This window comes from Xylocopa sonorina, chromosome 6 (assembly GCF_050948175.1).
Source record: "Xylocopa sonorina isolate GNS202 chromosome 6, iyXylSono1_principal, whole genome shotgun sequence".
NCBI lineage: Eukaryota > Metazoa > Arthropoda > Insecta > Hymenoptera > Apidae > Xylocopa > Xylocopa sonorina.
This window is the reverse complement of record NC_135198.1, coordinates 1,848,550-1,863,093: the sequence shown is the minus strand read 5'-3', so window position 1 is coordinate 1,863,093 and position 14,544 is coordinate 1,848,550. Positions and strand designations below refer to the sequence as shown.

Genomic DNA, 14,544 nt, shown 5'->3' with positions numbered 1-14,544 from the left:
CTCGTAGAAAATTCATCGGACACGTTGTTCCGGTTTTCGTTGCCGAAGAAGGCTCTCTCCGTCGAGACGCCGCTGGTCGTTCACCTCGTCGACAAGGATGCAAAATGAACCAATATAAATATAGAACCGCCTTCTTTCTCCGTTTCGCAATCTGTTAAAGGAGGAAACGTTTCTCCCGTGAATAATCGAAACCGATGTGTTTCTCGCCCCCTTTTCCCCCTTCCTTTTTTTACTCTTCCCTCGAGACTTTGCACAGAAAATTCCTGGGAAGAACAAGAAAGTTTTCCGAGGAAATTTCACGCGGTTCGAAAATCGTGATACGATGGCGGGTGCGTTCTTCTAATCTAAACAAATCGGAATCGCTTAACGGGCCCGGTTGAAATCTAACGATTGGACCTCCGAGGTTTGGATGCGGAGGCTGAAAACCTTGAAGCTCAGGGCCATTGTCGGGTGGGGCCCTTGCCTCTCTTCCCTTTCCTTTTGACAGCCATGGGAGCCTTTCATCTCTCTGAACATGCCAAAGAGGCGAACTTCTGTGCGCAGGAGGGGCCGTGTCTTCAACAATGTTCAAGGGGTACGAACCACCGCGGAGATGCCGTCACCGGTAGTGGCGACGTCTCCGGCCAAGAACCGAAATTGCATTTTCATCGGGAATGCTCTTCGCACGCGGATAGAACACTTCTTATTCCGCACCTTTTCCGCCTACTTTTCTCATCTCTTCTCACGTTTCTTCTTTCATCCTGCTTCTCTGCCCCCTTCTTTTTACCGTCCCCTCTGTCTTCAACCTTGTTTTCAAACACTCCTTTTCTTCCCCCCAATTTCATTCTTTCTCTTGTTTGCCGTTTGTATTCTTCGAGGAATGGACCAGTATGCCGTAGACGATTTCAAGTCTAAGGTTAATCCGGGATCTGTATACACCTATAACTATTATAATATTATATATCATAATATCCGCTGTTTTCGCATGTGAAATATTAAAAATTATACGTGAAATCAATTTTAGGATGTAATTCGTGGTTTCGTTTCGTTTGCCGATCGTTTTGTATCCTATTTGTCAATTAATATTTCATCACATCTTTCATGACGATTACTTGATAGTAAAAAACAATTAAGGTTGTCGCTACGTGTAACTATGATATTATAATGAAGCCATTAGTAGTCGATGTCAATATTCTACGCATAGTTAATGTAATTGTTCATTGTTAATGACCGTCTGACACGTGTAACAGTGTCAGTCCTCGTAAGACCGTAATAACGTAACGGTTATGATAATGAGAACGCTGGTGTTAAAGGCATACGTGAAGTCGCAGGAAACCTTAATAAAGGCTGAATTTCGTTTGAATTCGATTAACCGGATTTTATTATCACGTACAATTTATATTTTCCGTTATCGAAACTCTATCCTCTGCTTGTAATTTTTATGCTCCAAGGGCCTTGGTTCTATGCGAAACTTTATACTTAAAAGAATTAATTTTAATTCGTTTGTGAAAAGTAGGAAGTTTTCAAAAAAATGTTTAATACGAACCTTGGATTTGCAAGACGACTCGTTGTCAAAGAAACGCACGACGAAATTACGCTCGTTATTGTGAACGAAGACTAGGGTTAGCTCGATTAAATGGCGTACGAATGGGTTGGAAACTTTCATTGAATGTGGACGGAAACGTGCGTTTGTGATGCCCGTAAATCTTGAACAGGAAGCGAACGCGCGCGTATTCATGAATTCGCCACTGTCTTTTCATAAAAATTCTGATCACGCTGCTACCGACCCGTTTCGTTCAAGATCCGACCGAACAAATATAATTTCTCTACCAGCCAATATCATCCCCTGGATCCAATGCTTTCTTTTCGCACCCAAAACTTTCCTTTTCTACGATCTAACGCGTGACGCTACTTTAAATAGCAAAAATCTTTTCAAAGGATAGCACAATGGGACGCTTTAAATCTTCATCTCATCATTCTGTTAGTTAACGATTCCATTCTTTCAAATTAAACTCAACTATCGGATACGTTTGCATTTCAAATTTCAAAAACTGGAATTGAAAATGAGTTTTTCACTTTTGTAACAAAAATTAACGCGCCTACGTACCTGGGAGACTTTTTGTCTTTAAATTAAGTATTATACACAGTGATGGTTCGCGTATAGGCACTGCGGAACTGCAATACCCTTTATTTCTCGATATTATCGATAACATTTAATATAACCAATATTGTTTCTTTAATTCTTTCTTTATACTTGTACAATAAATAATCCTCAAGCTTAATGCCAGAAGTCATCCCCCAGTTTATGATATAGGTAAAAAAATCTTTGCATGGAATTATGCAACATCTCCACTAATTTTAGCCGTCACTGATACATATATCGTCTTATTATTCTTTCCAATTTCTAATCCTCCAGTTGCTAGTGCTCGAAAGACGCTTTTAAATTTGACTACAATACGTATGATCGATGAGGCGTAGAATCTAGAACAAAGGGCAACGGAAGCGTCACCGTCAAGATCCTTTGTCGCGCGACTTGCACTTCGTAGCTACGCCTAATTGGAAGACCGTTTGCAAAATGGTACAATCCGGCCTCGCTTTCATCGCTGCAGTCGGCACAAAGGTAATTCAATTTCCGCGCTAACGCGCGCAACCGTATTGTATCGCTGCGCACGGCGCGTTGCTTTTCTAAAAACATCGGCCCCTCCGAACAACTGAGCAATAACCCAAATAAACAATGTATTCGCATGTCGAGTCTTACGTAAGAGTTCAGTACACAGTTGCGAGCCGGTGCTGTCGCGTGACGGTCTCACTCTTAGAACGATGGCAAGGATTTACAGGAATTTTTGACCCGGTTAACACGCACCGGAATTGTTTCAAGAACGAAAACTCCTGCACTTGGCCGCTTTTCGTTTACGAACACCGATCAAAGATTCTCGATGCGACCGTTTTATTTTTTAAACAATTCTACCCTTTTTTCTGTTTGTCATAATAGTAACGCGATGAAAAGAATCTACAAACTGTTCTAATTTCTAAAAAAATCTTTTCCCCTGTTTTCGTGAAACTTTTCTTAGTTTATTTTTAAGAAAGAAGCGAAGAGGATGAGAACGCGTTAAAGACCGTCATAACACTTCTTGAACAGCGATGATAACGCGCGCTTTATTTAACGCGCCCTACGCATTTGACGACATCTATGTATAGTGAAAAATTATTGATCCGCGTGGTTAACTTAAACAAATTTCTCCTTGCATTAATCACTTCTACTCTAATAAACAATTGTATCGATCAAGCATCGCGTGGGGTATGCTTCTTTCTTTTTCTATTCTTTCAAAACAAACGCAGACTCTGTAAAGTTAACAACAGTTGGACGTATCGATCCATTCCCTGAAACGGTTAATTGTAGAGATAGAGCGAAAACGTCGCGAGGTGTGTGCAACCACTAAATGGAAAAAATAATTTCCGACATATATATTTACTTCCTATGTAATGTTATCCGATCTCTACTTTTTTCCTGGTAGACAATCCGTGGTAATGGTAAAGAAATTTTTAGCACTGGCTACATATACAACGTCCGAGGCTGCTTTCACTATTGTTTATAATTCATGTGATGGTCCGACAATAACGATCACGCGAAATGTCTATTCGTTCCACGACCAATGGCTCTATTTCTAACGAGTAACAATTTACAATGCAAAAGTCTAAACTGTTCTAAAAAAACTAACAAAATTTGAAATGATTTTCTATATCTCTTCTATTCCTAAGACTGCATTCGTGGTATTAGCACCATACGATAGACAGAATAATTGTGTGAGAACTATAGGTTTTACTTAGCAATTACTAAACGTTGGATACCTATTACTCAATCGCAATTTATTCTACAGAGCAGGAAACGACGGAAAATGCACAGCGTCTTGTTACCTGTCTTCCTCGTATTTATTCGTCCGGCAATATTAGTGAAAATTGATATTGTTCCACAGAGATGGTTAAACGTATCGAACGTCGAAAATACTCGGGAACGTTTGTACAATCGTTTGATAGGTATGTCAGACCGATTTACTGGATCGTACTTCTCCTTGACTGTTTAATCTCTTATTTTACTTCGAGTCGTGGGATAGGAATGTATGTACAATAGCTTAGGTTAAATTGGGAAAAAGGCGAGGAAGGCGAAACATATTCGGCGAAAGATTAAAATGGTACATGAATGCAGCGAGTACCTTCGGAAAGTCACAACATGGGCATGTATTCTGGCGATCTCATAAAGTATAAAATGGTGGTGGAGTAGTCGACGCAGCATTTCCGGAGCACGCATGCGCGCGCCTGCGCCACGGAAAAGTAGTACGCTGTAGTTTCGTTTCGCGGAATCGTGTCCGTCTTTCCGTGGCATACAAAATCCTGCGACGAGCGCGTACGGTCGTTTAACTCGTATCTCGTATTGGCGATTAGTCGATCGGCGTCCAGGTAAATTAAACGTGTTTCTGTTCACGGGATAAAATTCGGACGTCAGGGTGCGCAGTGGCCAGTGCGCATTGTTGGACCGAAACACAGTGAGAGGATCAGTGGGAGAGTCGGGAGTGTAATGCCTGATAAGACGAGCGATGGACAGCCGTGAGAGTGCACGATCGTATTTTCAGTTTTGACAGTTCGACGGGGAAGTGACTGAAAAGACAATCGGCATTTATGAAAAGCACTGTAATCACGCTTAATATGTACGCTTTAACGTGCCATTAGCCGAGGTGCTCTGACGAGGGACTGATTCACAAAATCGCACCAACAGAAAAAAAGCACAAGTGGTCGGTGTGTGTGTGTGTGCGCGTTGTATCGTGAGAGCACTACGTGTCTTTAGTCGGGACGATAAAACTACTACACCAAGGAGGACCTCTTGCCTTCGTTTAAAGGGACTAAATAAAATCACCGATACCTTTATTAATCCCATTTTACTAACAAACAAAGCGAGCTGATTTTTTTTACTGCCTTTGGAAGACTAGATACAGTACTGCCTCTCTTTTTCCCTCTCTTTCGTACTTGTTCTCGAGGGACGAGGAAGAAGAATGGAGGCGATAGCAAAGCACGATTTTACGGCAACGGCCGACGATGAGCTTAGTTTTCGTAGAAGCCAAATCTTGAAGGTTCGTATTATATCTCGAATAACGGGGCAATCGTTTCTCGATCATGAAAGTACTAGCAAACGGTTTCCCATTCCTGACTTATCGAAGAGAGCTTACCGATCCCGAACTTTCCGAACTGCTTTCATTACCAGCGGCTATCGCATGTCGCTTAAAGATGTTCGCAACAATGCGCACCATTCTCATAAACTAACGATTGTTCTTAGTATTAGTAATAGAATCTATTTTAAATTATTAGTTATTGAATTATGTCGGCTTTGTTGTTCCCAAATAACTTTCAATGCTAGTTTTTTCCTTTTTTTCTTTTCTTAGTTTTATTAGTTTCTGTTTTCGAATATGCAACAGAGAACTTACCATGTGATGTCCCATTAATAGTAAGAAATTTTTTCCTTTCTTCCTTTACGATGTGATTTAAATTAGTTGTTTAGTTTTGTTAAATTGATTGTTTATTATAATTAATATAATTAGTTTTTAAAAAAAGTTGATGTAAACAGAAATAAGTTACTAATCAAAGATTGTTTTATTGCTAACAAAATTCAAGATGTATATCTTTACGTGCATATGATTTCTTTTTAGGAATTTAACATAAATCCAAACCAAAAGATTTGGTGGTATTTACACATTTTATTATTCATATTCAAGTTTTTGCATTGGTTAATTGTTTGTCATGACTTTAATTGACATTGTAATTGGAAAAACAAAAATTAGATCGACATATTAAATTGTACAGTATTCCGACTCCTAAACATTCTTTTCCTTGTAAAAGTATTTCATATTAAATCACGATTGCAATAAATAAGCAAAAGCAGCAATGTTCTTTTGCAGATTCTAAATATGGAAGATGATATGAATTGGTACAGAGCTGAATTAGATTCCAGAGAAGGATTAATTCCAAGTAATTACATAGAGATGAAAAATCACGAGTAGGTATTTTTAAAAATCTCTCTTATAAAGTATTCATGTATCTTTCATGGAAATCTAATTTGGTATGTCTTAAATGCGATCTGTTTGGTATTTAGTTGGTATTATGGAAGGATAACCAGAGCAGATGCAGAACGACTATTAAGGAATAAACATGAAGGAGCCTTTCTTATTAGAATCAGTGAAAGTTCCCCTGGTGATTTCTCTTTGTCAGTGAAGTGAGTAAAAATGTTCGATTAAATTTTACCATAAATACACGCCTGAAATAATTGTACTAGCTTTGAAATGATTATTTTCACAGGTGTTCGGATGGTGTTCAACATTTCAAGGTATTGAGAGATGCTCAGGGTAAATTCTTTCTTTGGGTGGTCAAATTTAACAGTCTTAACGAATTAGTAGAATATCATCGTACAGCATCTGTTTCTCGCTCGCAAGATGTTAAACTGAGAGATATGGTACCAGAAGAAGTAATTATCTCTTATATAACCAGTAATCACAAACCATCGAGCGAAACATAGAACAGTAGTTTTTACAACGTGAAGTTGCATTATGTTTTAGTGTTTAGTGCAAGCATTATATGATTTCCAACCTCAAGAACCTGGTGAACTTGAATTCAAACGAGGTGATGTGATAACTGTTACTGACCGCACAGATCAACATTGGTGGCATGGAGAAATTGGCAATAGACGAGGCCTGTTTCCATCTACATATGTTACTCCGTATCACTCCTAGGTAAATACCAATGGCATTATTATCAATCTTTTTCTGTCTTTCATTGAACAAACGATAATTCATTCCAGGCCTCATGTTGTGCACACAGAGGTCAAAGGCATCGGCCGCATTATCCCACCACTATCACATACAGGATCAGACTTACTGCAGAACTAATCAACAACATTTTACAAACTCCACCTATCGAATGGGCTACCAGGATGTATTGGTGGTCTAGGCGTAGAGTTGTTTAAAGTTTAATTTAAATTTTAAACAGACTTGATATTACCAGTACTTTTCATTGGTCTCACTGAAAATATTCTCCACATTTAGTAACTTATATAAACAAACGTAGAGTTCCTTGATATATAACATATAACAGGGTAGTATGTTTGTTTCGTTATTGTTCGATCTATAAGGGAAATTTTTCACCGGGACTGATACTACTATTCAACATTATTGATAGACGTTGTGCGTGTTGTACAATAGATACCATGTTTAATTGTCTTAAATTTCATTTTGGTAAATACTCAAGTATACATGTATAGAGAAATGTCTATACCTCTTGGTAGATCTAAAAGTTTTATAGTATTTACATGTGACAAGTATAAAATTTTAAATGGTATTCTCTATAACTTGGTAGTCCATTGATGGAGTACATGTTCGAAGATATATAACATTAAATGTATACATCAATAATGAGAAGTATTGGTTGTATGAAAAAAAGGAAAATGCGTATTGTTTCGAAGGACAGGTTCATAAGCAGGCTGGTATAAACATTGTATTTTTCAATACGAATTTGTTGTTCGAAGATTGGGGACCTTGGTGATAAAGAGCCTAGTAAGCTATCCATATGGGAGATACAAGAACTTTATATAGATATAGCCATTAAAACGCGTCGCCTTTTGGCATAAAATGCACACCATTCTGCCTCTATGTTGTGAATATTTTTACAAATATTTGAGGAAGAAAATATTCTTCCAGCGGTTAAGATACGTCTGATATCATTGCATCAGAAATACTTGCTGTGTATCATATATAGACTTGTACTATTCAGATCGGATGCGGAATAATTATTCTGGCATCTTCTGAGATAAATTTTTCTCAAGTATTAGCAAAAAAAATAATAACAGCTTATATAAGCTGTTCCACCTTTTAATTTTTTCCAGTCGTACGCAAATGATTGGAAATATTTTATTTTTATCATTGCTAACTATGCTATGATACATAGTTTTATTGGAATGTTGTGTTTTCTCTTCTAAAAATTTATGACAAACAAAAATGAATGAAAACACGTTTTTTTTAACACAAACGTGGTACATGCATATTCATACGGAAAATTTCAAACACAACGACTGATTTATTCTTTGTAATTTAAGAGATATTAGTAAATGAAGGAAACATAAGAAATTAGAATAAATGTATAAATTTTTGCATGAGAAATCCATTTGATTTTACGATATTTACTGTCTTCGTAATTTATGTTCCGCAATTAATGCATTTCTCTGAGAAGTCAGAAAGCGATGTGCAGAGAAATACAGCTAATTGAAAGAAGTCATACTTTTGTTTTAACTGTAATTAAACAAATATTTCAGCGAAGAGACGAATAACTCAAAGGAGATTACATTTACAGGGTTATATTTCTTTGCAAGTATTATACTAATGCTGCATGTGCCATTTTCAATTGCTTCATTTTTTTGTTTATATAGAATATGTAACTTTCGTGTGCATAATATCGAATCCTTTTATCATTCTGTGTAGAAAAGTATTAAATGTTGCAGCAATTGAAAGATGTTTAGTTCGTAAAATATTTAAAAAATGAATATCTTCGATAAAAAATTAAGTGCTAAATAAAAACGATTCTCCATTGAATTGTACATACTTCACACATCTCATTTTCATTCTTTTCTATAGCATTTAAAAGATGGAAGTATACCTTACTTCTTAAATAAAATGTCTCGCGAACTAACCATGTTTTTAGAACATTACATCTTAATAGCATTTCATACAGAATGGTAAGAGAATTGTATCTTTGCAAACAATATAAGTCTTTCGTTATAAAAAAAAATAACGTGATTGTAGTCGTACTTGTGGCTACTATGATTTAATGATCTTGTCGCACTTGCAAATAGAAACTGACTCTGTAATGATTTATTTACTTTGAACCATTTATCTTCTTTTCCTACCATCTTTTTCTACGACGTTTCATACAATTTATCGTTTGTTTGACTATGTACATTCGAGAGAAGGTATGACTTATTTCATTTGTCTGAATTACTTTGTATATGTAATGCAAAAATCGGCCATGTGAAATATAATTCTCTTTTATTAACGAATGGTATGTATAACGTTTTTGTCTGGAACGCTTTTTTCGTTTAAAAGAGCGTATATTTTTTAAACATTTCTAATCTGATTATTTCGGCAATCTTGCTTTCTTATTTCCGTGTAAACAATAAAGATATGTAGTCTTATTGTGTAATTATTATTATTATTATTCGTTATGTTTATTTTATTGATAACAATATATTATATTAATTATATTTGCATGCATTATTTACTTATGCCCATTAATAAAGTTATTATTTTTTTAAACTGAAACTTTTTATATCAAAAGTAATGTGTTAGCTCATATAACTGCTTTGCGAATACTATATAAACAAATACTCCTATATGCTTATATGCATGCGCTATATTTGAAATATAGTAAAGAAGAGAAAGCAGTCTATAAAGGATAGGTTTTTAACAAAGAACAAATGGCTTTCATAAAAAATAAAGCCATCTTTTGTATTATTAATATATCGAAACTTCTTTTTTATTGTTAATAATTTTTTAATTAGCTATTATATTTTATATAGTTCCTGATAATTAAAGTAGCTGATTAAAATTGGAAGCTCGTACTGAAATATGAATAATATACTAGTGGTTCGCTTTCTAAGGAGTTGAAATTTGAAAAAAAATATAGCAATCAGTTACTTAAGTTTGAAATTTTTAGGACACAAGTTTATCTAGTTTACTCTAGCTTTATGGTTAATGTTATTGGGAATATGAACATATTATAGTTGAAATTTGTCAAAAATTGTTTAATAACGATAACTTAGGTCGTAGCATATAGATTCACTTGCCTTTTGTACTTAAAAAGAATTTATTGCTATGTAAACCTTTTATGAATAATTCACTTTCCTCGTTGCTTGAATTTTTTACTGCTGTTGCTTTTTTGTTTACACGATTATCTCGATTCCTTCTATAATTTCTGTTTAATATTAGAACAAAGTCTTCAAGACAGTAATAAATAAAGCAATATACATATAGTTATAAATAATGTTTTGGAACTATATGTGTACAATTGCTTAAATGAATTTGGAATTGAGTTGTCGTATGACAACAGTATACCATGACAAATCTGGACCAACAAATGTATAATAATGAGATATAATAAAATATATATGTTTGAACAAATTTTATTTAATGATCTTGATTTTATTCGTTACTATTCAATCTGTATAAAATTACATTGCTTATACATCTATTTTCTTTTTTCCTTTTTCTATAGACAATAAGCCAATTAAAATGAATTTGTATTATGATCAGAAATGTATTGTTATAAGAAAAGATACTTATTAGCCAGTAGTTATTTACTGCCAGATGTATAGTTAGTACCTAACTAATTAGGAGATTATAAAATACAATTGTGGTATAATAAAGTATTATGTGAAAAATATGGACCTTTTTCTTTAATATTTGTCGCAATATGTTCCAACAGTTTTTTATTTTTTCTTTATCTTATATAATAGTTATAAAAATTGTATATATATATATATAGCTTATTCTTAACGATAATGTACATTATTTCAATCTCTGCAATAAACTTGTCTGTGATGTAGAAATTTTGATTCAACACACAAGTCTATATGAGATATATCTTCCAGCAGTTTCCGAGGGTCTAATAATTTTTACAACTTGTCCACGTTTCAAACCAAAGTAACGGGCCACTGGATCACCAGCTTGTATGCGCATTAACTGATTCTCTTTTAACTTGTACCTGGTAAGCAATTCCTCTTTCTCGTCTGGTGTAAGTACAATGTGTTCAGGTACTAATTCGTGTTCTGTGATGTTAATGAGTAATTCAGATTCTAAAAATTGTTCTAAAATATATTTTGGTGCCATATCTACTAATGACTGTTTAGCCGATGGGGTCATCCCTTGCTGTACAACAATGATTGCCCTGTTGTAAAGTAATATAGAAGCTTAAAATTATTAACTTTTTACACGTAAACGTTTACTCGTTACAACAAATTACCTATGAATTTTTTCTTCCTGCATACGTTGACAGTAAGTTTTAATTGTTTTGATACCAATCTTTGGTTCATCCGGGAAAAATACAAAGAGCTGGTCCGTTGGATCGTCATTGTGAGCGACTAAAACTATTAGATCACTACGAGCTGGTCTCTTTTCACTTGGTTTATCACCGAATTGCTCTTTAAATTGCTCTAATGTTTGATCCAATTCATCCTGCGTAACTAGATAACCTCGATCGTGGCACAATTGCATTACCGTTTTTCTTATTCGCCATAATTTATACGTTTCAGCTTCGTCATCCATCTTTCGAGGAAATGTTTATTAACCGTGAACGAAAGATTGTCAAATTCTCTTTGTACTCTTTTGGAATCTTCTGCTTTAATCGGACAGCACGTTTGGATGAAGCGACTATTTTCCTATACGTGATCACTGACAAGGTATAAGCACAGTATACAGTAGCGAAACTCTCTGTCAGCACCTTTGATGTCGGTGTACCATAAAATTGAGTGCGCATGCGCGACAGAAGCAACCAAATCGCAGTGCCACCTAGATTTCAATCTCACTTGCATTTTTTTACTCTCTATCTGCCCAACTTATTTTTACGTTTAGTTAATCAAAATTTAATAAAAATAATAAATGTATTATTTCTAATACACTGAAAAACAAGGAAAGAAAGTAAAAATCGAAAAAATATAAAATGCACATGTTACTATGACTATAAAAATGTAAGAACATAAATATTATACAAGAAAAAACAAGAGAAAATATAATGAAAAATTCTTCAATTCTTATAGCCCCTGCTGCATATGTAATATTACAACAAAAAATATGTATTATAGAAAATTACAAAACAATATAAAATATAATTTTAATTATTCTATTAGTATATATTACCTATTCTCTTCTTCAACTTTTACAGCCTCTTCTGCATATGTATTACTACAACAAAAGAGATATATATTATAGAACTATAAAATTGTATATAAAATTATAACAAAAAAATATGAAATACAATTTCACATACCTAGATAGTTCTTCTTTTTCTGTAGCAACATTTTGTTTTGCAATTACATTTGTATTATCTCTGAAAAGAATTTATTTATTAAATTAAATTGTGTCAAATAATTTAATCATTAAATGAAATTATGTCAAACTAACAATTATTATTAAACTTACTGTTGTTTAGTATCACGTCCCAATAATAGTGTTGGAACAGCATCTGGATGAAGGCTAGCTCTAACTTTATTAATTCTGAATAATTTTTCCTCAAAATGTAAATGGCACAGACGAATATTGTTAAATGAATATTGTGGACCTTTAGATAATAGATCATATCTTTTACATGCATCTACCCATTTCAACCATCTGTAATATAAAATTGTATTAGTTTTATCAATAACATATTAATTTATATATTACATATATTTATATTATACTACTCAAAAGAAGCATGGCATCAAAAAATCATAAGGCATATTATAAGACATGTTATACCTGTCTTGTTCCTTTGGAAATTTAAAATAATGTCGCTTCACGTTGAATTGTTTTAAGCATCCCAGTATTGCAAAATTTGACTTCTTTCTTATGTCCATTTTTTAATTATAAAATTAATGCAGCAACATCTGAAACAAAGCTAAGATCAAAGTGCTTCCAAAGAGAATATATAATTTAAAATATTTATATAAATTAACAATTCCCTTAAATTATTAATCAAAATACTTTTAGAAATTAACAACTATTTTAAATTGATTCTTTTTTGCTTCCTTTCCTTTTTCTCCTAAAATCTTCGAAATAGCTTGAACATGCTTCAACGCTTTCAAGCAGCTTTCAACAGATATTGAATTCCCTCCAAATTCAGCTTCAGGTTTGGTTAGATATTCAATCGTCTTTTTGTTTGCTAAGGAAGAAAGAGAAAGAAGAACTAAAGAGCAAGTGAGGCAGAAATTCAGATGGCACTGTGATTCGGTGCCCTGTTTCGCGCATGCGCATTAAATTTGGTAACACAAAATCGGGCCAGTTGCGCTACTGTATACTGTGCTTATACCACAGTAGTGGTGCATCAAAAGTGCCGACATCAAAGGTGCCGACAGAGAGTTTCGCTACTGTATACTGTGGTATAAGATAGATCTATGCCTCTGGATTCTTAAACTTCCCAGACAACACAAGATAAGATGGTGGCGACACCATACCGGCACTGTAGCGACACTTCCGAGGAGTGTCAGCAGATCCGTAGTCATCTACGTCCGCATTCGTTAGCTAAAATGCCGGCACGCAGTGACAGCACGTTCTAGTCACCAGCGTAGCACGCGTGCGAATGACACTGCGCCAGCACCAGCGTGACACGCGTGTCATCGTTCCATTCAAAAATTTTTTCTGCATTGGCGTAGGCGTCACATTTGTTAATGGAGAACCACCTGTTATTCCGTACAAATTAAATACGTCAGAGTTTAGATATCCGCATACGAGTACTGACAGACGTTTTGATAGTTCTTTGCCAACATTTATAGTTACTGAGAGAGCCATATATATTTTTTCAATTCGTCAGGAAAATTCATGCCAATAGAGAGTATTAAATACGATGGCAGCATATTGTTTAAGGAAATGTAATAAATGATACATTTACTTATAAAATGTTGAACTAATTAAGTTACGTTTACTTTACTAGCGTATCACAATTTTCAGGTGAAAATATTGAACGTAATTATTTGTTTTCCTTTGGTACATATATTCTTGTGGTAAATGGTTTTATCGTTTGTAAGGATTATTAAATATAAAATATACCTTTGTTAGATGAATTTTTAACGATGAGTTGAAAAAAATATTTATAAAATAAGTGTATGTATTTTTACGATAAAGTAATTAACGAGTTTTCTGAAAAAATCGCTGTATTAAGTTATAGTTTATAGAAAATAATACAAAGAAGTTTTTCTATCTTTCTTTCGTGTCAGTGTATCTATTTTCGAATAGAAATAAATAAATTGCTTAGTTTAGTCATTTTTAATATTCGTTTATAATTTTTATGCAAACAGCTTCTTCATTGGTATATATTAGCCTACGCCACTGGCACGCGTGTCACTATGGTGAGCTGATAGTGTCATTGGCACGCTGTGTCGCCCCTGTGCTATATCGCCGTGCCTTGATAGTGCCATGACACGCAGTGTCGCTCCAGTGCTAGCCCTGTGCTGTTACGAGAACTGAGAGGCAGCACCGTGCTAGCACAGTGCTTAGAGTTCCATCCGGTGCTATTGGCGCTACAATCGCTGGTTGTCTGGGTTTAGACCCACCGTTAATATCACTCGCAATGTTACCGGCTCAGCATAAAATGTTTGCAATATAACACTTTGTGGGATGTTATTATAGTAGAAAATTTTTAATATAAAATTAAAATCTCTCTCTCTCTCTCTCTCTCTCTCTCTCTCTCTCTCTCTCTCTAGTGACACTCATGGTAGTGGCGTAGGCTGACATTTACTAATGGGGAGGCTGTTTGCATAAAAATTATAAACGAATATTAAAAATG

General features: G+C 34.7%; 2 protein-coding genes across 2 annotated transcripts; one reads left to right on the top strand and one right to left on the bottom strand.

Moving 5' to 3' along the window:
- The first annotated feature begins 4,406 nt into the window (after positions 1-4,406).
- Drk (growth factor receptor-bound protein 2 drk) lies at positions 4,407-9,210 on the top strand. Its single transcript, XM_076896289.1, has 6 exons — positions 4,407-5,102; positions 5,925-6,022; positions 6,119-6,238; positions 6,322-6,487; positions 6,579-6,752; positions 6,821-9,210. Exons 1-5 carry the CDS (start codon positions 5,025-5,027, stop codon positions 6,750-6,752), a joined length of 636 nt encoding a protein of 211 aa, XP_076752404.1. The 5' UTR covers positions 4,407-5,024; the 3' UTR covers positions 6,821-9,210.
- Positions 9,211-10,552: 1,342 nt separating this feature from the next.
- Rpb5 (DNA-directed RNA polymerases I, II, and III subunit Rpb5) lies at positions 10,553-11,447 on the bottom strand. The gene is made up of 2 exons (XM_076896253.1): positions 11,029-11,447; positions 10,553-10,953 (listed from the first exon to the last, which is right to left on the bottom strand). The coding sequence occupies exons 1-2, from the start codon at positions 11,328-11,330 to the stop codon at positions 10,623-10,625; spliced, it is 633 nt and encodes a 210-aa protein (XP_076752368.1). The 5' UTR covers positions 11,331-11,447; the 3' UTR covers positions 10,553-10,622.
- Between the last annotated feature and the right edge of the window lie 3,097 nt (positions 11,448-14,544).

Bases quoted from the DNA above. Each gene is read 5' to 3' on its own strand.
- Drk (XM_076896289.1), top strand. From the start codon at position 5,025: ATGGAGGCGATAGCAAAGCACGATTTTACGGCAACGGCCGACGATGAG. The intron at 6,023-6,118 runs GTAGGTATTTTT...TTTGGTATTTAG, and splicing joins ATAGAGATGAAAAATCACGA to TTGGTATTATGGAAGGATAA. The intron at 6,488-6,578 runs GTAATTATCTCT...ATTATGTTTTAG, and splicing joins GAGATATGGTACCAGAAGAA to TGTTTAGTGCAAGCATTATA.
- Rpb5 (XM_076896253.1), bottom strand. From the start codon at position 11,330: ATGGATGACGAAGCTGAAACGTATAAATTATGGCGAATAAGAAAAACG. The intron at 10,954-11,028 runs GTAATTTGTTGT...ACTTTACAACAG, and splicing joins CAGGAAGAAAAAATTCATAG to GGCAATCATTGTTGTACAGC.